This window comes from Triplophysa dalaica, chromosome 1 (genome assembly GCF_015846415.1).
Source record: "Triplophysa dalaica isolate WHDGS20190420 chromosome 1, ASM1584641v1, whole genome shotgun sequence".
Lineage (NCBI taxonomy): Eukaryota > Metazoa > Chordata > Actinopteri > Cypriniformes > Nemacheilidae > Triplophysa > Triplophysa dalaica.
Window position 1 is genome coordinate 26994267 of NC_079542.1, and position 25756 is coordinate 27020022.

A 25756-nucleotide genomic window follows, 5' to 3' on the forward strand; every position below is an offset into this window, starting at 1 on the left:
GGATGTGGACGCAAAAACTAATAGTTGAATGATCTTGTACTATTTGAAGCAAAAACAAAACAAATTTCTTCAGATGAAGACCTTATCCTTGATCCGCTAAACATCAAACTGCTTGTTACACAAAAAAATACAGAAAGGGCCACTGCTGTTGTTTATGGCGCGTCAAACCAAACCCGGAAATAAAGTGCACGCAAAGGAGGCGGACCAACTGTAAAGGGCGGAAAAAGTGTTCGTCTGCGAAATGCGAAAAGTTTCAGTCCCTCAAGGGAGATCTGCAAGGAAATGGTGTTTGATGAGTTGAAGCGAACATCGATAAACCCGTGAATCTCTGGACAAACAAATGGAAGAAACACACGAAATCGGACGTATAATAAAAGCGCGCTCTTAAAATTTCAGGAAGAGTTGGGGCCGTAATTGTTGGTATGGTTATCTAAATTAATTTTTGAATCGATCTTTGATTTTATAAAATTGTATTCATCATTTAAGTATATATTTATATAATTTCTTTCACGTAATGTCGAGAACGCAGTGAATTTCCTCAAAAAAATACAACATTTATTGTACTTTTTAAAGGATGCTATTTGCTTTCACCATCCAATGGATACTGTTGTAATTCATTGTTTCTGAATGACTCTTGGTGCGGTTCACAAGATTGATCTAAAGCATTGGATATACAAAGCTTGAAGAAGAGGTGTATTATCCCTTTCTGGGTCCACCACTAAGGAATTAAAGAGTTGTGTCGTTTCGAATTCTCACAAGATGACGGTTAAACTCGACTTTGAAGAGTGCCTGAAAGACTCCCCGAGATTCAGGTAAATTAATTATTACCATGTCAATACATAATCCAATTTGTTTTCAGGATTACCAAACTACACCAAATAATGTTAAACAAAACTCACAAAATTCATCTCAATTGTTACTGTACGGGTGTGCTTAACTTAATCTCATATCAGCGTAAAATGCCGTCTCAAAATCTGCTTGAGTCCCAAAGGAGTAATGAATGGAAGGCTGGCTGGCTGAGATTTTTCACTCAGATGAATAATTCCATGCTGTAACATGTCATTTTTTGTAGTTTTCTTGCTTTCATCAATGTCTTTTTTTGGTTTGCCTCTCTACTTAGGCCTACTTGTGGCCACATAATGGAAAGTAAGACATGCTATGTTTTCGTGGCTGCAGAGTGAGCAGAAGCAGGGTTTAGCGAGTTCGCAAATTAGGTCACAGTACACGCATAGTATCCATTTTATCTATCGAATAGAGATACAAGACATGTGTTATTGATCTAGTCCATATGTAAAGAATGTAAGGGTCTTTTGGATCTTAAGATACAGAAAGCAAGTTCACAAAACAAGATGCATAGGGCCAGTGAAATAAACACTGTTGAGGCCTACAGTAGTTTACTTCAGACCAAAGCTACCTCCGGTTGCTAAGTAACCGCTGGATGGTGGTGGGGGAGCAGGAAGTGACTCGAGAGATACTAAAATGATAAACATGAGACAGGAAGTGTGTTTCAGGGGTGGATTGCTGCGGAAAGACGTGTGCACTTACAAATATACACAATACAATTTTAACCCCCATCCAAGCACACAGTGCACAATCCTTAGAGAATGCATGGTAAAACCTGCATAGTATCTTCAAAAGGACTAGCCCTTTTATTTAATATTTTTTGAGTGATGTCATGCATTTCGGTCACCAGTTCTTTGTTAATAAGAGGAGGTGAGTTTAGAAAGTTAGAAAGAATAGAAGCATTTGTACTGTTGCTGTTTGTTAAAAAAAAAGAGAAAAACCACAAAGAGCCACAAGCCGTTATTCTGTGTTTGCAGTGAGAAACAAAACCGACAAGAAGATGATGACTCACTGAAAGATGCATTAAAAGTCTGTTGTATACAGAACATACATACATAAACTAATTACTGTTCCCTTTCGAGGAGTAGTCAAGCATGTTGTACATATGTTTTTGATCTCTAAGTTGAAACATTGTGTTACATTAATTTGTCAGGATTTGTTGTTTCACAGTGTGAGTTAGAATGATTGACCTTTTAATTCATTTATTCTGTTGCATGTGTTTTATTGTTTTAACAGGGCTGAAATTGACACTGTGGAGGCTAATGTTAATGAATTAGAGTCAAGACTTGAAAAGGTGAGACCCGGAGATGCTGAGAGACTCACATAATTATATTCTGCCTATTCCTCTTAAACCATAACAGAGAAAACAGAGAAGACCCTCATACTTTACTAACACCAACACCATAAAATAACATTTGAAATACAGTTGCTGCAGGTGAGGTTTATTAAATCAAAATTGAAAGATCCAATTCCCCAATTTGCGATGAAGTTGTTGTTACTGTTCCTCTCTCCTGCCACGTATGTTATGAATTTTTTGAAAAGATACAGTGTAATGTTGTGTTCTGAGAGGAACTGCAAAGAGGAATTACCAATTGAAAAGCTGTTGACCTCAAGCACCAATTTCCCTTGAATAAATTAGACCAGCTTGTTTCAAGCCACAGAGCTCATTCTCTTCTTTTCTATAATTTTACTAGTTGTTTTGAGCTCCTAAAAAAATAAATGTGTGTGTGTTTTTGAGATTAGTTTTGATGAATTACTATAAAAGTCTGTCTGTTTGTGTAGTTAGTGAAACAGTGCCACACTATGCTGGAGACGGGTCGAGTGTATTGCCAGAACAGTAAAAGCTTTGTAAATGGGCTGAAAGAGCTGGGACATCACTGTTCTGAGGACAGCACTATAGGGGTAAGTGTCTTCAAAATAGAATCACATACACAAAAACCCATGCAGGGTTAGCCACTTCACCAAGAGTTTTGCTCTTAACAGAAGCTTTAATACAGGTTTCCTTCTTTTAGGAGTGTTTAGACAAGTTTTCCAAAAAACTGTCAAACATCCTTGGTGCTCAAGAGGTAAGTCTTACATTTCACCGTTACTCATAGCAACCTAAATGCCAACAGTCTGTGTGGTTCTACTTTTCCTTTGGCTTGCCTCCCACTGTTCTGTGACTTCTGTCTCTCCCATCAGGAGGTTATTGAAACCACACAGAAGTCTGTGAAGTTAAAACTGCAGAATTTTGTGAAAGAGTAAGTGGAGGTTTCCATTCAGCCAGTAAATGAATAAATGTATGCATGGATGTAGGGTTAAACTGAAGCATGAATAAAAAATTTAAATGTCATTTTTATAATCTCTCAATTTCTTTCCCAACCCTCCTCTAAGCGATGTGAAACGTTTTAAGGATGTGCGTAAGGAATTTGAGCGGAACAGTGAAAACCTGGAGGCAGCAGTGGGCAGGAACGCTCAGGCACCACGGGGAAAACAGCATGAGGTGGAAGATGCCAGCAATAACCTGTTGAGCACAAGGAGAGCATTCAGATCAGGAGCACTGGACTATGTGTTACAGGTAAACATACTGTATACATCCATTTACAGACTCTTTCATTTACACGCATTGGTTATATACAATATAAAAGCAATGTTACATGCTCTCATTCTATAATACTACAACTGCAAGGCTACTAGTTACTTATTGTTCCTGTTTTTTCCATCTAGATTAATGTAATAGAGTCAAGGAAGAAGACCGAAATTCTTATGGCGGTATGTATCATAGAATACGGTGATGTAGGCATTAAAATGTAGAGCTCTATGATAATAATGTAAACTAAATGGAAATGAATATTCACATTTCTTTATTGTCTTCCGTGTGTGTGTGTGTGTGGTTTGTCAGATGCTTTCTCTTATGGAGGCCCAGGCTCTGTTCTTTCAGCAAGGTTACCAGTCACTCACAGAACTGGAAAACTATCGCAAGGAGTTGAAGGATGAGGTGAGGGGTGATCTGTCTACATACACAAGCCAACAGAAAGGAAAGCAAAAGTGTATCAGGTATCAAGCTGGTTGTTAGACGAAGGCACTAAGAGTTGTTTGGAAGAGGAAATTGACATGTAGTCAAGTAAAAATAGTGGAAAGATTAAATAACAACAGGGTGTAATGAGAGGAATATGATGGCATATTGAGGGATCACATCACGACACATCATGACAGGAAGTTGTTTGCCAGAATGAGCAACAACAGGAAACAGTACGCCTCACATGCTGGTTTGTGTCATGTGTTGGCACATACTTTCAAGATAGCAGAACATTAAAATGCTAGAACAAAACGTAACGCTGTTACTAGTTAAAACAAATACTGCTGCATTTTAATTTTAATAGCAAGATCTCTTCGTGGAACTTATTAATTACACACTGTAACAAATCTTTATAGTTTTTAAACAAGTATGCAATGCTAATTATTGTGGTAATATTTATTTTCATGTAGCATCAATGTTTTATTATATTTTAGAAATTAGAAATTTTCCAATTGTCACCGTCAGAAAATCCTTGGCATTTCTGTTGCACAGGGAAGGGTGGTTGAAGCGATGACGGGTGGCTAGTGACTACCCCTGGAACATGGTTCGTGAGGACAGTATTAGTCAAAAAAAATAAAAACGATCAAACGTACACTTCTGAAGTTTTGGACGACTGTTAAACTGTTGTTTTGAGCTCAGTGTTATGCCAGTACCTTGTAATTTCTGCATACAAGTAATAATACTGAAATGTATAAATGTGTAAAAAAAAAATGTGAGTACCGTGATGGTAAAAATAATAATGTGATTTTCGTGTTCAGCATGTTAAACTTCATAAAGAAACCGTAAAAATTCAGTGCAGTGATTGTACATGGTTGTTAGTTTAATAATATGTTCATATATTGTAATAAGAACAAAAAAAATCTGTTTTTAAGAAGTTACTCGATGCTGTGGAACATGAAGTTATTATGTAGACATTTTAGACAGGAAACTTACTCACCTTCTACTGGCCTGCGAAAACCACAAAACCTGCTCATAACTTCCTGTACGCAAAGGAAATGGTGAAACGCTTAGCATGACACATACAAGAGATGTCAAGAGCCTATAGCTTTGGGATTTCTGAGAATTATTTTGGTCCACAGTATTTGAAAAAATAGAAAATGAAAATGTTTTCAAACAATATACAGGGTGTTTTTAAAAGTAGTCAGAGAAACAAGGAAACAGGGAAATGTGTTTTGATGAATGTCACATGACAGACTCGAACAAAGCATGAGAGAGAACAGGACAGTCAGAATAACAAGTGAAGGTGGACATATAGGTCAGGAAGTTAAGCAAGCCCCAGCATCTCCTACATCCTTTCGCCTTCAGTTAAGCATTGAGTGACGTGTACTTTGACATGTGTTCTGACTGTGGTCCGAAAATCTGCAGCACCCTCAATAGGCTGCAATTATAATGCACTCACCGTCATAGCTCATGACTGGATAAGTCTTTTAATAACAATGTACAAAAGTGGTGATTATGGCTAAGCCATGTGTTTATAAATGTATGATATACAACCAAGCTCAGGATCTAGCTAAATGCATATCACAGCACACAGCTGGAGATGATCCAAACCTCAGTCTCCAAGAGTTTCTAGCCTTTCAGGATTTTCTGTCTGGTTTGACAAGTCCTAAATTTTGAAAGTAAAAGTTGTTTTGTTTATTAAAACATTGTACAAATTTGATTCAAAATTATATTTAAATTATGAAATGTCATATAGATGTTTTATTGTCTCTTAGTACACTCAACTGGTCCTGAATTCTGCAAGAGAGAAAAGAGACATGGAGCAAAGACATGCTGCTGTCAAGAAAAAGGTAGTAACAAACAGACTATTGTATTTGTACACATAGGCACAGTACATAATACAAAAGACACTTCTAAAGGAAGATTTATTTGTATTGGCATCCTTAGGACGTGACGTATGATGACTCCATTATGGACTTCAGCCCAGATGCACCCAATGGCATCGTAATGGAAGGTTACCTGTACAAAAGAGCTAGCAATGCTTTCAAAACATGGAGCAGGTACATGTTTCCATACTTTGTCCCTTTCCATAGAGCAGCTTAAATTGATTGATTTTGTTTAAGGTCAGACAACATACTATTTTACTGTCCCTTTAGAAACAATTTATCTTCTTTTAATTCAATAGATTTACTTTTGTGGCTTGTTGAACTTCTGTCATTTGCTTTAATTTAATTTATCATTTTATGGAGTCTTTTAAACATTTGTCCTTTATACCTTTATACTTTGTCTATGAGCACGAATTTGCACTTTCACCTATTTTTTTCACTACACTTGTGTCCATTGTGGACGTAGAATTTCTGTGGTATCGGAGGTGATTCATAAGTACATGTCTAAATGCATTATTAATACCTCACATGGCGATGATACGTTCGACTGTGTGTTCATGTTGCAGGCGTTGGTTTTCCATTCAGAAAAACCAGTTGGTTTACCAAAAAAAACATAATGTAAGTATGGACGTCTAACAAGAAGTTGGCAGCATTTATCATTTATCAATAACAACTGAACTAACAAAAAAATTCACACAAACATACCAACTGGAAATAAAAATGAGATATCTTAAAATTATCTGAACTGTCTATCTAAATGAATCAATTGAAGAGCAAATTAAGTCTCTATATTTTCCTAAGAATACTGCAATCAGAATTTTAGCATTTTAGAAGAACCCAACAATGTTTCAACTGTCCTCACATTTGATTCTAAGAAAAGTAAACTTCAAGCAATTTCTTCTTAAAACAAATCATTTTTGTTTGGTATTTTCATGGATAGTGTTAAATTTTATAGGTAATTTGGTTAAATATGTCTGATTTGTGACTATTATTTTTCTACTAAGGTGTTTACAAAACATAAGACCTTAATTGAAAAGAAGTGAGCGCATCAGCATGTTCTTTTCTGTAACCTCATAAATATACACCACATACAGAATGCAAATATTGTTTTACTTAAACCTTTTCTGCATATAGGAGCAGCCCACTGTTGTTGTGGAGGACTTGCGTTTATGCACAGTAAAGCACTGCACTGAACAAGAAAGACGTTTTTGCTTTGAGGTCGTCTCTCCATCTAAGTGAGTCTATGTGTGCGGGGCTGGTGTTTTAAATGTAATGTATATTAGAGCAATAGTTTTTTTTTGTATATGCTAATGTAGATGTTTTGTAAATGTTATTCTGTATTTACATAACCTACCAAAACTCTAAATAGCAATCTGTATGTGTGCTTGTCCATAGGAGCTGCTTGCTGCAGGCTGATTCAGAGCGCCAGCAGCAAGGCTGGATCAATGCTGTTCAAAACAGCATAGCCTCAGCGTTCCAAGAGAGAAGAGATGACACTCTAAGTCCTGTAAAGCATACACTAATTCACATGTTTGTTTTTGTTTTAGTGGGGACAATCCATTATGTTCAGTTAATAGAATATTGAGCTTACTGATGTCTTCAATCAACTACATACACGTCACCTACACCATTTTTTTTTCATTTTTAGAAAATAATCAGTAAACGTTATTTTGTATGCTTATTTTTACTGCTGGATGTATTAGGGTGTTATTTATTTTGGGGACCATTGGCTTGTACCACTAATCTATATAAATGACTGGATTGCTCATGACGTCATTACACTGAAGCTACCGCGCTGCCATGTTGGTATGCCCAAATGTTCTATTAAATTAATACAGAGTTATCACATATTCACGATAACACAGTAACTCAGCAGTTACTGTTTTTATATCTAAAGTCTCTTAGTACATTCTTACAACGCAAATGTCTTAAGCAAATGGTTAATCATTTAAGATTCGAAATTTTCCTATTTTATTAGATATTGAGTTAATTTTCATTACAGTAGCATAATGATCAGCAGACTAACGAGACCTCAACATATGACAAATGTGCTTATTCTGAAATCTAAATACAGATAAATACATGCTGTATGTGTTCCTCAAGTCACAAAGCATTATTTCAAGTCGAGGCTCTGCCTAAAATAAACATAAACGTTTGAAAAAACATCAGAAGCAACAATTAATTTAAACACACATGTGAACTAAAAACTTTCCTAATAATATGAAAAACTGGTAATTTTTTTAAATCGTCATTTTGACAAAGTCAATGGCACTCTTTGTCAGTTGGGCATACCAAGATGGCGGCGAGATTGCTTAAGGAGACTTCACCTCCTATCATTGGTTTAGCGTTCTAGGTGCAATACAGTCATTTATATAGATCAGTGGCTTGTACCTGCAAAGTAACAGATTTTTACCCGATAATCAATGTTTAAAGGGCTTAAAGGGAAAGGTGTTTCTGCACTTTAAAAATTGTCAGAATGTCTCTGTAAAGTTTCAGCTCAAAATACACCACATATCTTTAGATATGTTGAACATGACATTGTGGCTGCAATGGAAAATGCGCCGTTTTTATGTGTGTCTCTTTAAATGCATATGAGCTTCTGCTCCCCTCCCCGTATGCAAAATATGAGGTACAGCGCTTACACATGTGCTTTGGATGATATCAAGACAAGCAATATGACGGAAAGCGCAATTGTGTCTGTGAAGCCTTGTCCAACCAAAACCATACACTAACTGCAATAAAAATCAACTTAATGCCTTGTTCATAAATACCAATTAAATGTAAAAGACAAAAACATAGATAGAAACAACATATGCTAAAAAAAGTAAATTCTTCCCGAACGCTAAGTAATCATCGTTAATCGTTAATAACTCTGGCCCCCGAGGTTGCATCGGGATGAACCCGGGCTCGTCGGAAAGGTCTCCTCATGGCCACCTTTTATGTTCCATTTCACATCCAACAGCAGCACACATTTGTTGTTTCTTAGAAATGTTTGTTGCTGGCTAATGGCTACATCTGCTCTTGACTGAAAATGTCTGACAGCGTGTGTCTGGTGGAAGGTGGAACTACGTACGTAAAACAGATTCTGTGAGCGGTCATGAGCAGGAGTAAACAATGTGACATCAGATTGATAGGGGATCGCCAACAGCCTCTTTTGTGTCACAAAGGAGATTACAAAAAGAATAATAGATGAATTTATATAATTACAGGGTGTTTCTGCACACACTTTGGCGACTCAATTTCTGGTAGATAAACATTTAAAAGTGCATTTTCTGGGATAGCGGCCCTTTAAACGAACATTTATGTGTTTCTCAGAGAGATCGCTGTAGTTCAGTGTCCGGGGGAAATGTGCGTTTGAGTGGAAGTGGAGGGGAGTCTGAAACTTCTGGTCGGGAGGCGTTGGAAGAGGTGCAGGCCATTCCGGGGAACAGGCAGTGCTGTGACTGCGGGGAACCAGGACCCGACTGGGCCTCTATTAATCTGGGCATTACATTGTGCATCACCTGCTCTGGTATACACAGGTAATACACACACATAAACATTATACTGTATCTTGTGAATGTGCACCTAAAATTTTGGTTTTGTGTTTACAGGAGTTTAGGTGTCCACTTTTCAAAGGTACGATCCCTTACGCTGGACTCCTGGGAACCTGAGCTCATCAAAGTAAGAATACACACACATTTTCATTTATTTCATATTTTACTCTCTTCTCTTGTCATGTCATCTTTTGTTTCTTCATCACTTTCTGTCTTCAGCTCATGTGTGAGTTAGGAAACGCAGCTATAAACAAGATCTATGAGGCTCGTATAGATGAGATCACCATCAAGAAGCCCCACCCCTCTAGTCCAAGGTAGGTACTCTGTATTGACATGCACATGAGTTTACTACCAAGACTTTGCATAGCTATTTTATGAAAAAATATATACAAGTGCATATTTTATACAAAAATACATATTTTTGGTAACAATAGTGGTGGTTCTCTCTGTGTAATTGATCTTATCTCAGGCAAGACAAGGAATCATGGATTCGCTCAAAATATGTGGAGAAGAAATTCATCCACAAGCTCCCGGAGACTGGTAGAGGTCCGCTCCTGCGACGTTCCAGTGCTCGACGTAATCGAGCAACTACAGAAGACAGACAGACCGCACGACCCGCACTCAAACCGAAACCCACACGAGCCACTCTGCCACGACTTACAGGTACACGGATCCATATTTCCTAAAAACTCAATGAACACAAACCCTTCCTTTTATTTCACTCCCTCCAGCTGTGAAAACTACATACACACTACATAGAATACTACACTTAAAGAGATATTTCACCCCAAAGTTCTGTCATAATTTACTCAACCCCTAGTTGTTCCAAAAGGGTCTAAATTTTGTTGTTCCGCTGAACACAAAAAGAGATATTTAGATGTATGCCTCTAAAACTACTATGGTAGTCAAGGGTGCCCTAGAAATGTTTTGTCTCCAGATTCTTCTAAATGTCTTCTTTTCTGTTCAACAGAACAAAGAATTTTATACAGTTTTAGAACAAATACAGTAAATAGTAACAGAATTTTCATTTTTGGGTGAACTATCAATTTAAATGGAGTCTTCAGGCAGTTTATGCTGCCTTCATGTGCTCTCGGAATTTCAATAAATCCCGCTTCAACCAAGAAATAATTAATTTACGGTGCTCTTTTAATGTTAGCATATACTTGTAAATTTTTAAGGCTACTAAATCATTAGTAACATTAATATTTTAATGTTACTAAATCCAGACGTTACATTCGGGTTGAAGTAGGAATTATCAAATTTCTTAGTGCATGTGAATCCAACATTATTACAGCCTAAGCGCCCTCTAGCTGTCATAACAATGTGTGAACCTTTTAGATGGTTCCTTACCCACCATTTTTTCGCGATTTAAACTGCATTTTATCGGTAGATTTATTCTCTGGTATATATCTTGCTATAGCGCAATGCTTTACCTGTCACGAAAACTGACTGAGCACCCTGACACAGACTGCGGGAATGGGATTTTTTTTTTATCAAACAACAAACCCACGATGGGGCAAACAATAAATAAAAAAACAAGGCCTCAAACAAAAACTTCCGACGAGGGGGCAAAAAAAACAAGTCCAAACAACGAAATAATAAATTCACAAAACACAAGGCAAGACAGGAACCATGTATAATCCCGGGGGGCATGGCAGGAACCAGGTATAATCCTGGGGGCAAAACAGGAACAAGGTATAGTCCTTGGGGGCAAGACAGGAACAAGGTACAATCCTGGAGGGCAAGACAGGAACAAGGTATACTGGGGGGCAAGACAGGAACAATGTATAATCCTTTTGGGGAATCCTTCACTCGGACATTAGCAAAACACACAGACGAACTATAACGTACAGGCATAGGACAGAATAATAGGGCATTAAATAGGGGAGCACTAATGAGTGATGATAATTAAGGGCAGGTGAGGGGAATGAACCACTAATGGAATCTAACAGAAAGATTACACGTGGCAGGTGAGGGGAATGAAACACTAATGGGACATTGACGGGGAAACGATGGGATGGGCCCAAGGCACGCAACAGGAGGACACATGGGGCAAAGTCTAAACAAAGGCCAGGCGTCTCCACACATAACACAACAAGCACAAAAGACATGGTACTGTCATGACTTCGTACACAGAACAAGAAAACTCATGACAAGGAGGACAGAATCATGACATAACCAGTCCAAATACATTAATACGAGATTATCACGCATATAAAACCCCAAAATGCACTATGGTGAATGCATAGTACTGTCTTATGGGTCAGAAGATATGTTCCTTAAACGCTTCTAATGTCAGAAAAAAATCAGTAAATATTTAAGAATAGTTTCGGTTTCTTATGACTGCTTTGATTCACTGAACAAAATTAGAAGCCCATAAAAAAGAAATAAACTGTTGCTATACATTGCAGATGACTGACAGCCTGTTTGGAATGCTGCAGACATACTCTCAGTTGCCTGTTATTTGTTTTGTTTTTCTTGTAGGCTTGACCCCAAGTGACATAATGAAGAACAATTCCAGCGCTCCTAAAGGTTCGACACAAATAAATATGATAAATAAAAGACAGTTACAGAAAATGATAAAATTATAAATCTCTCACATTCTGCATAGAATTACAAACGTTTACTTACTCTCTTTCTCTCTCTCTGCAGAGAATGATGAAGAGGAAGATCTTAGTGGCCTTCATCCTGGGGCTTTGCTGTATCGATCAGCGGCCATGCAACATTTCCCAATCATGGCAGACGCTCTAGCGCACGGCGCCGATGTCAACTGGGTCAACTTGGCGGAAGACAGCAAAACTCCACTAATACAAGCTGCTATGGCAGTAAGTGTGTCTGTTTGTGTGTGTTTATTATAGATTGCCCCCATTTACCAAACAGTTTTCCTGGTGCAGTTAATCTTGTGTCACCGCCCACAAGCTGGGAAAACTTTTAACAAATGTTTGTGGATTTTTTAACAAATATAACAACAGTGACTCATCTAGTGATGATTAAATTCAAAAGAGGAACAATATAACAGCCTGTGGTTTGTGTTGGATTTGGTTGTGTGTTTATTTCTACAGAACTCCTTGGCAGCCTGTGAGTTCCTCCTGCAGAACGGAGCTCATGTTAACCAGGTGGACTCCAATGGGAAAGGACCACTACACCATGCTACTATACTTGGACATACAGGGTAATACACACTTAGGCTTATTACAAACAATGTGCTACCAAACACTGTTATATGACCTAACGTGCTTGTGTTGTTGGTTTGTTATAGGCTGGTGTGTCTGTTTCTGAAAAGAGCAGCAGACTACAACGCCAAAGATAATGAGGGTAAAGACCCTATCGGCATAGCCATAGATAATGCCAATGCAGACATCGTCACTCTGTAAGTAGTGTCATAGAGCCAGATTTTTTATTGATTTTCTTTTTTGATAGATATGTTTGCGATTTACTTTTTCTGAAAGAGAACATTCCTATTACAGAGGGAAAGAACGGCTGACATGTTTGTGTAATGTTTGTAACTAAGTCATTAACATGAATTTAAAATTATATTATATTTAAAACTATGACAAAGTGAATATCAAAGGGTGCTCACTGTTCATTGATATCTCGTTTACTGGAGTGTCTCAAACAAAATATTTTTCAAAGATTTGATTGCTTAAACCTAGCAAAAATTGTCAAATTCAGTTAAGATACTACTATTTTTGCAGCCTAGTGTCTGAATTTATTTCCAATCCAAAGCCTGTGCAAACTAATTTACTAGATTGTGTAAACTGTATGCATTATGGGTAAAATAAACAGCAAATGGAGATATCCAGTGGGTGAGACTGTGGCTTGGTTCAACTTCATTCAAATGCATTTGAAAACAGCCCTTTTTACATCCACATTAGCATTTTTCAAATTCAACACTAAAATGAAATGTTTAAAAATTATTGAATAATTTTAGTCTGTGTCAAAGAAATCATTAAAAGACTATACAAATTCATGCATTTTTCAATGCACTATTTAGATTGAAGGACATGTATTTTTTTATTTATTGCTTTTTATTTTATGTATAATTAAGCCTTAAAAGGATAGTTCACCCAAAAATGTTACATCTGTCATTAATTACACACCCTCAAGTTGTTCCAAACCTGTTTAAATATCTTTGTTTGGTTGAAGATATTTGGACGAATGCTTCACCATTGATTCACCATTTTAATGGTAGTCAATGGTGCCCCAGAAATCTCTGTTTTCCTACTTTCAAATATCTTTCTATGTGTTCAGAACAAAGCAATTTATACAGGTTTAGAGACAACTTGACTGAAGGTGAGTAATTCATGACAGATTTTTCATTTTTGGGTGAACTATCAACATTTTCAGTCAGTTCTAAATGTTAAATTTAGTTCAATTGTATTTTGTTCTAACATTTGTGTAGTGTTAAAAACCTGAAATAGGAAGTGCTTCTGCACCAGTGTTGCAAAATGGTCTATAGCTTATTAAATTAACAGTTGCAGAGAACAATTATTGCCTTACAGTTCACATGATGATGTACTTTCTGCAAATAACTTCATTAACCAGTCGTCTTGTGTGGTTTTTACAGACTCCGGATAGCCAAGATGAACAAGGAGATGCGGGAGATGGACGGCACTCCATCAGGTTATTCTGAGGGGTGGGGATATGGTGGTGGGACTGGGGTTGTGATTGTACAGACGAAAAAAACCTTTCAGTCTCTCAAGAACCAGTTAAGTGGTCAAGCAAAAGGTGGCCACAATTAACTGGCTGTAAATGTAGATGATTTAGAGAAGGAAATAAAAGACAGTATATGGATTTGTGCACTTTGGTATAGCACTTTAAAGATCGTGTATCACTTATGATATCTCATATGAATCTTGAGTGCCTATACAGTAATATTGCATACCTCGTATCTTTGAGTATTTTGTTTGATCAAATTTATGAAAGAGAGATTATTTCTGGAAAAACATGAGCTGCTGGAGGTGGGACTAGTGGGGAGAGTGGGATGGAACTACAGCAAGAGCAACCAACACATCATCACATTAATCCCTTTTTGTACATTATGCATAACCACGCCAATTGCCAACAAAAAACAGACGTATGACTCAGTTTGACTTGGTTAACTGCTTAGTTAGCAGTTCATGTCCGGCATCTTTTAGCACTGGGACAGTGCCATCTCTCAGTTTCAAACAATCTCCAAATACAGCAGTATATCCACCATTTATATAACTTCCATCACTGAAATGTTGTGAACAAACAGACAAACCTAAACATCACTATCGCAAGAGTTACTCCCATTTCACACTGCACACGTAAGCAGTGCTAAGGCAGAGCAGCACGTAGGGAAAATAGACTCGGAGCCAAAATGATCGCTACACTGCACCACACATGTGCGTTGTTAAACGGGAGTAACGTGGTGCAGCGTAGTGCAGTGCAGTTACTCTTGATGGGAAGCGTTCTCGCTCGTCGGATTGGCTTGTGGGCAGGCTCTTTCTTTCACCTTGACGTGCTTTTCCAGGATAGTGGCCGATAAAAAGAATAGGATCCCTTTGACGACACAGGGATCCAAAATTATAAAAAAAACTTTCCGAAACAAGTTGGAGTGCTGGGGGAGGGTATCAAGTATAGAAATACTATGTCATACTTCCAAACTAATTTTTTAACAAGTTGGCCATGTTAAGCATGAGAAGCCAGCACATTTATAAGTGTAAAGAAGTCAGAATGCATGACATCGCATGAAACCCAATCAATTACGGGTGGTTTCCCGGACCGGGATTAAGCCAGGACTAGGCAGTAGTTAAATCGGGATATTTAAAAACTGAGTAGATCATTTGGAAAATGCTAACGTTTACCAGAAGCTGTTGGATCGGTTCCATTGAAGTCATGTCACATTCACCGGTGAGAAACAGTGATGATCGGTGCCTTCTCTTCAGGGGAAGCAAATTCATAATACGTGCTCAGCGTTTCACGTGAACCTATGTGCATCACGCATCATGTCAAGATACGTGCCTGCAGCAGCACGTTGAAAGGGTTTATGATAAAAGAGATGCTTGCATTCAGAAGACACTGTATTAACACTTAACTCTGATTACACATGAGACTCAACTCAACTTTATTTATATAGCACTTTTTACAATTTTCATTGTTACAAAGCAGCTACACATGATACATATTGACTACAAGCAAAACAATGAAAATTATATACCTGTAAAAGCAAGAAAAAGGTGAAAACACAAAAAACAGACATTTACATTTAGCAGACGCTTTTATCCAAAGCGACTTACAGTGCACTTATTACAGGGACAATCCCCCTGGAGCAACGTGGAGTAAGGTGTCTTTGCTCAAGGACACACTGGTGGTGGATGCTGGGATCGAACCAGCAACCTTTGATTTACCAGTTCAGTGGTTTAACCCACTAGACCACCATCTCACCATACCTACGCACAAACTCTCCACACACACACAATATGCACGCATACTCACACACATCGACATAGACACGAACAATGCAGCACTAAGGTCTAGCAGCACCAATAACAAAATACAACCTTAGTCAGACGCAAAAAGGCAGATAATTTTTAACTTTGATCAAAGCAGTTTCTGTACTGTGATCTAGACTGGAATTCTTCATTGATGTCATCCCTTTGTAGGATGGAGCATAATTGAGTTGAAACTACTTTTTTCAGAACTTTAGATATGAAAGGTAGATTCGATATAGGCCTGTAATTCCCTAGTTCTCTAGGGTCAAGTATTTTTTTTTTGACAAGGGGCCTTATAACAGTGCACCTTATATGCTTTAGGCACATGTCCAATGTCAGAGATGAGTAAATAATACTAAGAAGAGGATCTATAATTTCTTGGAACATCTCTTTCATTAGTTTTGTAGGTATAGAGTCTAGCATGCATGTTGTTGATTTAGATGATCTAATGATTTTAGACAGTTCATCGTGAACTACGGTAGAAAATAATTGCAATTTCTCCTTAGGGGCACTGTAGTTAGTTTGTTCAGCGGGTTTCACTTCTGGTTGCATCGTTATAATTTTTTCGCTCATATCTTGGATTTGACTGGTTAAGTAGTTCATAAATTCATCACTGTTATGCTGATATCCAGAATCTGAAGTCGCTGACAATTTATTTTTTGTTAATTTAGCCACTGTGTTAAATAAAAACCTAGGGTTGTGCTGGTTTTATTCTAATAGTGATGAAAAATAGGCGGATATAGATGTTTTTAAGGCTTTCATGTATTTTCGAGTACTATCCTTCCATGCTGTATGAAATACCTCTAATTAAGTTGTGCTCTATTTTTCCGGTCGCATTGTTTAGAGCCTGAGTGTGTTCGTTATACCACGGTGTTGGGCTGCCATTTTTAATCTTCTTTAAACGCAGAGGAGCAAGTGTCTAGTGTTTCCGAGAAGGTGGAGTTAAAATTTTCAATATCAATGTCAAGATCTTCACTGTTATTTTTCCTGCTAGAGATTTGAGACAATTCAGGCAGATAATATGGTAGTTGCATTAATTGCTCTAACATATTTGTTTCAAGGACATTGATTTGCAGCTGTAGGCCAGTGAAGCAAACATAGTATCAGATATTGATCCAAGTGTCTTCACTCTGCCTTAGGATTGTCCACTTTTATACCGTAAGACAGTATTAGATCTTAAGTATGATTACGAAGGTGACTGGGTCCTGACACATGTTGACTAACACCCATGGAGTTAAGAGTGTCTTTGAAAGCCATTCCTAAGGCATCTGTAATGTTATAGTCATCAACAACACAGACTCTATCAGTGGCCAGTATTAGTTCAGATAAGAACCCACCAAATACTTTAATAGAATCTGTGTGGTGCCCTAGAGGCCTATATAGAATAGCTAGAATAAATTTAAAAAAAAAAGTACCTTGACTTCAAAAGAATTGTATTTAAAATTATTCCTCTGGGAGATGCTAAAATAATTAGTGTAAAGTGCAGCGACACCTCCCTCTCTGCCTTTAAGACGAGGCTCGTGTTTATAATAATAATGTTTAATTTGTTTAAATTACTTTCAAAAGGATTACGCATTATTTTATGTTTGCTAATCCGGGGGACAGACACAGTCTCTATTTTACTTTTAGGGAGAAGGGGTTGTACATTTTGTGTATTCTGTGACGTGAGACGGCAAGCAGACAGTTGGTTAAGCCATTCTGTCTGCTTCCTGACCTGGGCCCCAGTGAGTCAAGCTTTAGCATTATTAAGACTGTGTGCCATATTTCTAGACAGGAGAGAAGCCCCAATCCAGGTGGGATGGATACCATCTCGTTTCAACAGGTCAGGTCTAACCTCAAAACTCTTCTAGTTATTTATAAAAACTATATCATTCTGCAGGCACCAATCTCATCACCACGATAAGCAGTGAGGGGACCAGAGAATATTACATTGTCTGACATAGTGCTTGCAAGCGCACACACCTCTTTAAAATGATCTTTGGTGATCTCCAATTGACGGAGTCAAGCATCATTTGTGCCGACGGGAATAACAATTTTACTGAATTTACGATTAGCCTTAGCCAGCACATTTAAATTTGACTTGATATCAGGCGCTCTGGCTCCCGGTAAACATTTGAATGTGGTGGCTGGTGCCTCTATGCTAACGTTCCGAACAATAGAATCACCAATAACTAGGGCACTTTCAGCAGGTTTCTCAGTCGGTGCTTCGCTGAGTGGGGCAAACCTGTTAACGCCGTTAACGCAGTGAGATTCTTATCGCGCGATAAAAAAAATGTCGCCGTTAATCTATTCTGAAAGTTGGGTTGGGAGCTGGGTCTATACTACGCAAGCTATGATGACTTTCACCTTGATATTTTAGCGCAGATGTATACCAGCTTAACTGCACTGTACGGGGCGAGAACGAGATTTTTCAACTCGCGTGATTCGCGTCATTCGCGGAAGCAGAAGCCGCCTCATCATCTCATAACCAGGGCTTCATTCGCGTCCTTAGCGCCGCCTCATCATCTCATAACCAGGGCTTCATTCGCGCGATTCGCGCAGCAAGTAGGTCTATTGGCTCTTTGCATTAACATATAAATCACTCGCGCTTGACACGGCATTCGCGTTTGGTCTGAACACAACATAACGTTACTGTGAAATTACCGCATCAAACGTGACGTGCTAACATGGATGCAGCTATGAAGCCGCCGGGTTTGCTTCAGGGAATATTAATTTTTAAGAAGCTTCCCAATAGAAACATCGACAAGACTAAGGTTGTTTGCACCTTGTGCAATGCGGAATTGGTTTAAAAAAAACACTTTCTCTCAACAGGTAGTGGTCTAGCTTTTGTTGAAACCAGTAACTTTGTATTGAGATCTAATGTATTATGGCTCCTGTATGACATATCGCTTGTTGCTCCCTCACTCTTTGTAAATCGCTTTGGATAAAAGCGTCTGCTAAATGTAAATGTAAATGTACTGTAGGAGCTCTTCCAGTCTCAAGTACCACCTAAACGCAAATCATCCCTTAGCTAATGCGGAAGTAAACACAAGTTCATCTTATTGAACATAATTTAATTTTCATCACCAATTATCATAGTAGAACAGCTTTCTCAAGCAGTTTGTGATGCATTTTGGAAACAGGAGATGAGCCCCTGGTCTAATGCGCCACCTGGCTTGAGAAACCCGTTCATTATTTGGGTAGAACACATATTCTGAATGCCTTCGGCAGAATTCAAATGAGCCATTTTAATCTAGATTAATCTAGATTAATCTTGGAATTAATCTAGATTAATCTAGATTAAAAAAATTAATCTATGCCCACCACTACATCAACACAGCATCATAAAAGCAGCCAGACATGTGCTATATTTATAGATGTGTAAATATGCAGCAACGTTTAATGTGTAATACATTATATTTTTTAACACTGTCTTCCTGTGAAACACATTTCATTCCACACACATGCACAGTCTCGATCCCGCAAGACACACAGAACTATACAGTGCATTCACACTCTTATGATACAGAGGGAAATGATACCCATAAACATACACACTACACACCTTTATCCTGCACACATTTATCGTTCCTTAAGCAAAGCTACATGCATTGTGATCTGGTGACTCTATAAGAAAGCCATTGAAATGAATGATATTTCACCTTTTTGACATTTATGAAGGAATGCCTCTTCCTATGAGCATCACATTTTGCATCCTTATTAAGTGTCATAATATGTATAATAGTACTAAATGGCAAGTCAGTTGGATTATTTTTTTAAGGAGTAGCGACCTATAACATACTCGTTTCACGCTAATATAATAAAGCACCCTGTTATGGTCACAAAACTAAAAAACACTCAACATATTTTTGATGATTATTGACCTAGAGAGTCCAAAGAAATATACTGTGGTGGAAATTTTGAAATTGCTTGAAAATCCTTGAACAAGTTAGCAAAAGTAGGTTTTTTACATCATCACCAATAACTCACAAACCATTTGATAGACATCAATGGTTCAAGAGGCAAAGTTGTTATGAATAAGGAGATCTATCGTTTGATATCAATAGTTTTTGTATTAGTCAAATGTCACGTGACACAGAGTTGTCTAGGCCACCAAAAGACATGTACATTTAGCCATTTTTACTGTTATAGCGCCACCTAGTGTCCAAACGCCACGTTATTTTCTATGGGACCTTGGAGTGTTAGTCTACACATATTTTCCGACCCCCAAGATGATTTGTTAAGCCGTTCTGGATTTATGACCATTTAAATGTGATAGGCTCCGCCCATTTTTTAATTTTGGCACCCTTAAGCGACCGTGAAAGGAAATTTATATTTTTTTTCCATAATTATTTACAATCACTTTCCACAGAAGTCATTCGCATTGTTTTGGTTCCGATCGTCCAAAAAAACAAAGACTAGTTCGCGAAAGTAGGTTTTTGACATCATCAGCGATAACTCACAAACCGTTCGATCGACAGAAGTTGTTCGAGAGGCAAAGTGGCTCAGAAAAAGGAGTCCTATTATATGATATAAATAGTTTGGGTATATGTCAAATATCACGTGATACACAGTTGTTCATGCACTCCAAAAGCGTTATTACGCCCCCCGGTGGCCGAATAAGTTCATGTTTCTTACAGACCTTCAGGACCATGAGACGAATAAGTCCGGTGAGTGTCTTTTCGATCAGCCTTTGTTAACCCGGTGTAATGAGCGCTCAAACTTCATCGACCAATGGCGGCCATGTTTTTTAAGATACGCCAATGTCCTTTTAGATATTCATGTAGAATGAGACAAAGACACACTATACCAAATAATAGGTCAATCGGGCAAACTGTTGCGTAGTTATAACCATTTTCTAGCTCATTCAAATTATAGCGCCACCTAGTGGCCAAACGCCGCATTTGTTTTATTGTGACCCCGGATTGAGGGTCTACACATATGTTCCAAGCCCCATGAAGATATCTCAAACAGTTCAGGAGTTATGGCCATTTTAGTTCAATATGTTACTTCCTGTTTGGACATTTTTGCGCCCTCTAGCGATCGGGGATGAAAATTTCAACTTTTTTTAAATAATTATTCATATTCACACTCCACAGAACTCATCAGCGTTGGTTTGGTTCCAATAGGGCAAAAATCCAGGGACTAGTTCATTTTTTTTTTTTCATAAAATGCAAATTAGCGGAAAAATTTGCATACCGGAAATGAAATCGGAGATATATGTTTTTTAAGTTTTGAGCCAATGATTAAACTGATATAAGACACTTGGGTGTGCGACAAACGGTTTTGGAGTAACAAGCGCAAACGCGTTTGGTATTGCTATAGCGCCACCTATGGGTCGATATGGCTGGCTCCGTGTATCTGAGTAGCGACAAGGACTACTACCATCTGACCAAGTCTCAGCTCTGTCGGCCTTACGGTTTGGGCTGCAGTATCAGTTTTATGGCAGAATAATAATAAGAAGAAGAAGAAGAATAAAAATCTTAACAAATACAATAGGTTTCTAGCCCTTCGGGCTCGAACCCTAATAACATTAAGACCAAGTGCACGTGCAAGGATACAAACTAGCCGCCGGCAGCGATGCAAACACCACAGACTTATCGAGTATTTAGCAAACGCGAGCATCTTATTACGCGAGCTTTTATTAAAAACAATTTTGACGCGTCTGCGTTACATGTTTTGCCGAGCTTCGCATTACTGCTTCCTCTGAAGAGGAGTCACGGATCGCCACTGGTGAAAAAAAGGCCCTTCCACCCTGAAATTACTATCCATTTTCTCAAATGACGTAAATTAGATGGCTAAATACTTTCAGTTAAACTTTTTTTTGTAAATCTTCCCTTTCATGGGTTTTGCTCATAATGTTTTTCTTATCGGTTGTTTTCCCTCATAAGCAGGATCATATTCCAAAATTTGGGGAAAATCTGCAGAATTCCACAGAATAGTTTGAAATTTGTTAACATTTGTACACAAATATAAATATTTGTTAATGTGTTCAAATAGTCTTCTAATGCTGCCTGTCTATGCATTTTAAGGCAGGTGACAGCAGATTTGGTTCTGCTTATTCAAAAAAAAGCATAGAAGTCTTATTGATTATTGCAAAGACTGATTAAACTCTCCATATACCCGACCAAATTCCTCAAAATTAATTTAAACCAACAGAAAGGTTCATTGTCCAGACATTGTCATATTTTTATATAATACTGTAAGAAAAAGTAGGCTATATATTTAATTGGATTATTACGAAAGAGCTTGTAACTTTATTATGTTACTTCTAGTCTGTAATAATGACACTTTTCTGAATGTTCACAACACAACTTAAAGATAACTTAACAAGAGAATTTGCCTGTCGTTCATTCTTGATGTGAACGTATTTGAAATGATACAGCGGTGTCTAATAACAAATACGTTCCCTGAACTTCTCAGGCTCATTAAAATCCATCACAGCAAACAACCCACACTGCTAACACGCTCACATAGTGTGTGTATACTTGTTAATAACAAGCACTAAAATCCAAGGAATTCCACAGAATTTTCTGCGGAAATCTACGAGCGCTTATTCAGGTGCTGCCTCATCGAGCATTGGTATGCACGCAGTGTGTGGAATAAACACAAACGGAGAGCAGAGCGCAGGTCGTGTCTGCCGCTAGAGCACCTCATGAGGTCTGGAAGTCCACCTTCCCTGAGACCTGTACAGCTCTCTCTCTCTCGCTAGCCTGGCTTTTTTTTAAGTGAGGCGCTTCCATTGGAAACACTTCAAAAACAAGTATATTTACACGGACCGCAGAAAATATCAATCGCAAATTGCAGACCGTTTTAGGCGGAGTATGGAGCCCTGCGGAAGTAAAAACGTTCGCAACTTCTGGTTCACAGGGACTTTAAACTCTGTCCGGGAATCCGCCCCTGAATGTTAACAGAAAAGGTCATATGTCAGTAGAAAATAATGTTTTTTTTTGGAAACTCCTAAAACAAAGTCAGTTACAACAAAATATAAAGCAGCATTGTAGCACAACATGAGAACACAAGTAGTCATAACTCTCTATTACTTTTAATCCATTATTGTAATGCATTGTGTATAATGTTCTGGTAATTTGGTATCTTATATCATCCACATTTAAACAAGCAGTGTAAAAGGGTTGACAGTGACTCATCTCAGTGACTTATGTGTAACATATCTGTTACATCATGTTATTGCACGAATCTCAGTATGGCAGTGTGTATTAAAACAAATCTTATCTTATCAGCGATGCAGTTACAATTCAAATACATGAGTTCAGTGCACTCCAAGTCGCAAAATGTAACTGTGAAAGTTATCTTTTTAAATCTAAGAAGTTTCAACATAAGCCAAAGTTATATTTTAGCATTTTTAAAGCATCAACCATTTCCTTAGTAAGACACTCTAGGTCTTTTATAGAGAAATGCCCCTTGGTTTTCCCAAGTGGCATTAGTCTGCTTTACAGCTATACATTTCAGAATTTTCAGGTTCATCTGGGACTTGATTTATAGGAATTATACATTTATTTAATTCATCTGCAGGTCATTGCAGTGCTTGCAATCCAACATTGTATTAAAAACTCTCTCTCACTACTACTTTTACTTCTCTATAAAAATCCATAATTCCCCAAACATACTGTTGTACATTAATTCATTCTCAGTTTTAACAGTTTTTCATTCTGTTCATTTTTAGAATGTTCACTGCCATTTATAAACTTTATAGACTGCTTCCTTTAATTATTTATCCATCTATATTGCATATTATCAATAATCTCAGTCTTCTGTTCTGGTTCACTTCTGTTCTATTTTCGGACCTTATTATTTTTCCAAACCTTATAACACTATTTTTATGCCTTGCAAGTACTAGTATTTCTATTAATTCAGCTATTACAGAATAATATATCCGGATTGATATTTGGCATTGAATGGAGTATCACCACCGCCAATCAATCTTTACAATTAACTCACCATTAATGCAGTCAAATAGAGATCATTACTCAAAATACAACGATCAATATAACCAATGTAATAGGATATTGTTACTCTGAATCAAATACACAATGACATATGTTTACAGCTGTCTTTTGGTGCTTATGGCTTTTGCATCTTCTTTTTTATGGTCTGGGGCTTTTTCAATGTAGTTGTTGTTTGTGTCTGTGTCTCTGTATACAAAACTGTTTTAGCTGTTGGTCTGTGTGTCTGTGTATATATGTGCATGTCCTGAGATGGGTGGCCAGGTGTCTACTGTACTGCTTGCAGTGTGTGTCTTCTGCGCTGCAGGCTACAGGTAAACCTCTGCTACCGTACGCTGTATTGTATGCGTAACAGCTACACACAGATTTTTCTGTCTTTCAACATTGAGTGTAGTACAGTCTAATTTATGCATGTTCTTGTTCTTCTTTGAAAAAATACAGTCTAGTTACAGGATAGTGTATAAGGAAGGATAATTAAATGATTGCATTAAATGTACAGTTGTGCAGTTGTTAAACTTATTCTTATTAGATTTGTTTAATGCTAATCATTTCTTCCTTTCTCTATATCTGCATATCTCTTACTGCAGGTGACGATACCTACCATGACATCTTCAGGGATTTCTCACAAATGGCCTCCAACAACCCAGAGAAGCTTAAACGACGTAGCACCGACATGAAATAAACCATTCGGCCACTAGATATCAGTGTTACGCCATGCGCACACACACACACACACACACACACACTTGCACATATCAGAGTACAAGATAAAGTTCATTATGGTTTTCATGCTGAATCATCATGTGGAGGCCCTAGACAACATAGAAAACTGTAACCTGCATTGAAAAGCAGGTTAATTTGTTTTTTCTGCCTTAAGTGAGAATTTAAGCGTGAATCTAAAAATGCAGGTTTTAACGTAGGCTATTTATTCTAGTTTTGGCTTAAGCATTGTACCTATATGGTGCTTAGCATGTAGTGAACTGATATTTACAGTCAATTGTTTCTGCGGTCAAAATTGCCATTATTTATCTAATGAGGGACTTTTGTTCTTCTGATAATTTATAACGGAGCAAGTTTTCAGGTTCATGCTTAGGAAGTGACAAATAGCTAAGCAAACCCGAGGTGAAGTTTACCTTTAAATGCTTTTAAATTAGAATTTAAAACAGTGAATGCATTTCTGATTTGAATGATTTAAAATGTAAATTAATGTTTTTCCTCTCTTGTTTACTCTTTTCAGAGCCACAGTGTTAACGCAACTTGAATGTAAACTGTTGTTTGGGTGGGAGATCTTTTTTAACTTTTCTTTATAATAGAATTGTATTTCTTCTTGTTTTAAGACTCAAGCAAAACATTCGAAAAAGGGTTTACTTGCTATTTTATAAGTAGGCCTCTGCAATGTTCTCAGCAACATTTACTGTACAAATGAACTACCCTAAAAATGGTAGATGTGTAGCTAAATAAATAATACTTCTTACTGCGTGACTTGTTTCTGATAACACATTTTAGTATTCAAAATGGTTTATTGGTGAATCTCTTACATTTTTTACTTGTGTTTTAACATAATGTGGGCATCTTGAGCTTTTAGCATAGAATTAACAAATGCATGATATATAGCCACATCGTTATCACGCTAATATCAGGACATTTACCAAAATCTGTATTTTTAAAACAAACAATGTCTAAGAAATATTTGCAAAAGGGCTACACTCTCAGTCATAGCTCCAATATCATAAAACAAAACGAGAAAATTCATTTACTTTACTAATAGCCATTAGAAGATCCATTTGACACAATTTCCTTTTGACAATGTGTCTTGTGCTATGTTTCAAGGTTAACAGAAGGGGGATGTTTAGTATAATAGGACTGAGTAAAACAAGAAACATTTCTGAAGGATTAAATCACATTACGTCGTTGTGAAGTAGTAAGAATGGGGGCATAAAGGGTACATGTTTTTTAGTGTTTTAGGTTCTTATTAATGTTTTAAATTTTACATGTTACAGCCTATTTGTACTAAGCATAATGTGCAGGATGTATTTACTTAAAAATAAAATGCATTTTCAAGTTAATATTCATTATTCATAAAGATTAGTTG

The 25756-nt window shown here is 37.5% G+C and overlaps 1 protein-coding gene across 2 annotated transcripts; it reads left to right on the top strand.

Moving 5' to 3' along the window:
- Positions 1-215: 215 nt before the first annotated feature.
- On the top strand, positions 216-25138 carry acap1 (ArfGAP with coiled-coil, ankyrin repeat and PH domains 1). 2 transcript variants are annotated; one of them, XM_056753349.1, is made up of 24 exons: positions 216-420; positions 574-812; positions 2080-2137; positions 2626-2745; positions 2856-2909; positions 3025-3083; positions 3217-3400; positions 3550-3594; positions 3725-3820; positions 5617-5691; positions 5789-5901; positions 6294-6345; positions 6862-6962; positions 7123-7234; positions 9043-9248; positions 9321-9390; positions 9483-9577; positions 9733-9926; positions 11748-11795; positions 11916-12088; positions 12326-12435; positions 12523-12633; positions 13831-13886; positions 24252-25138. In XM_056753349.1, exons 2-24 carry the CDS (start codon positions 760-762, stop codon positions 24344-24346), a joined length of 2280 nt encoding a protein of 759 aa, XP_056609327.1. In that variant the 5' UTR covers positions 216-420; positions 574-759; the 3' UTR covers positions 24347-25138. The 2 variants fall into 2 exon arrangements, with proteins under 2 accessions (XP_056609327.1, XP_056609249.1); XM_056753271.1 differs by having other exon boundaries at positions 652-812.
- Positions 25139-25756: the final 618 nt, after the last annotated feature.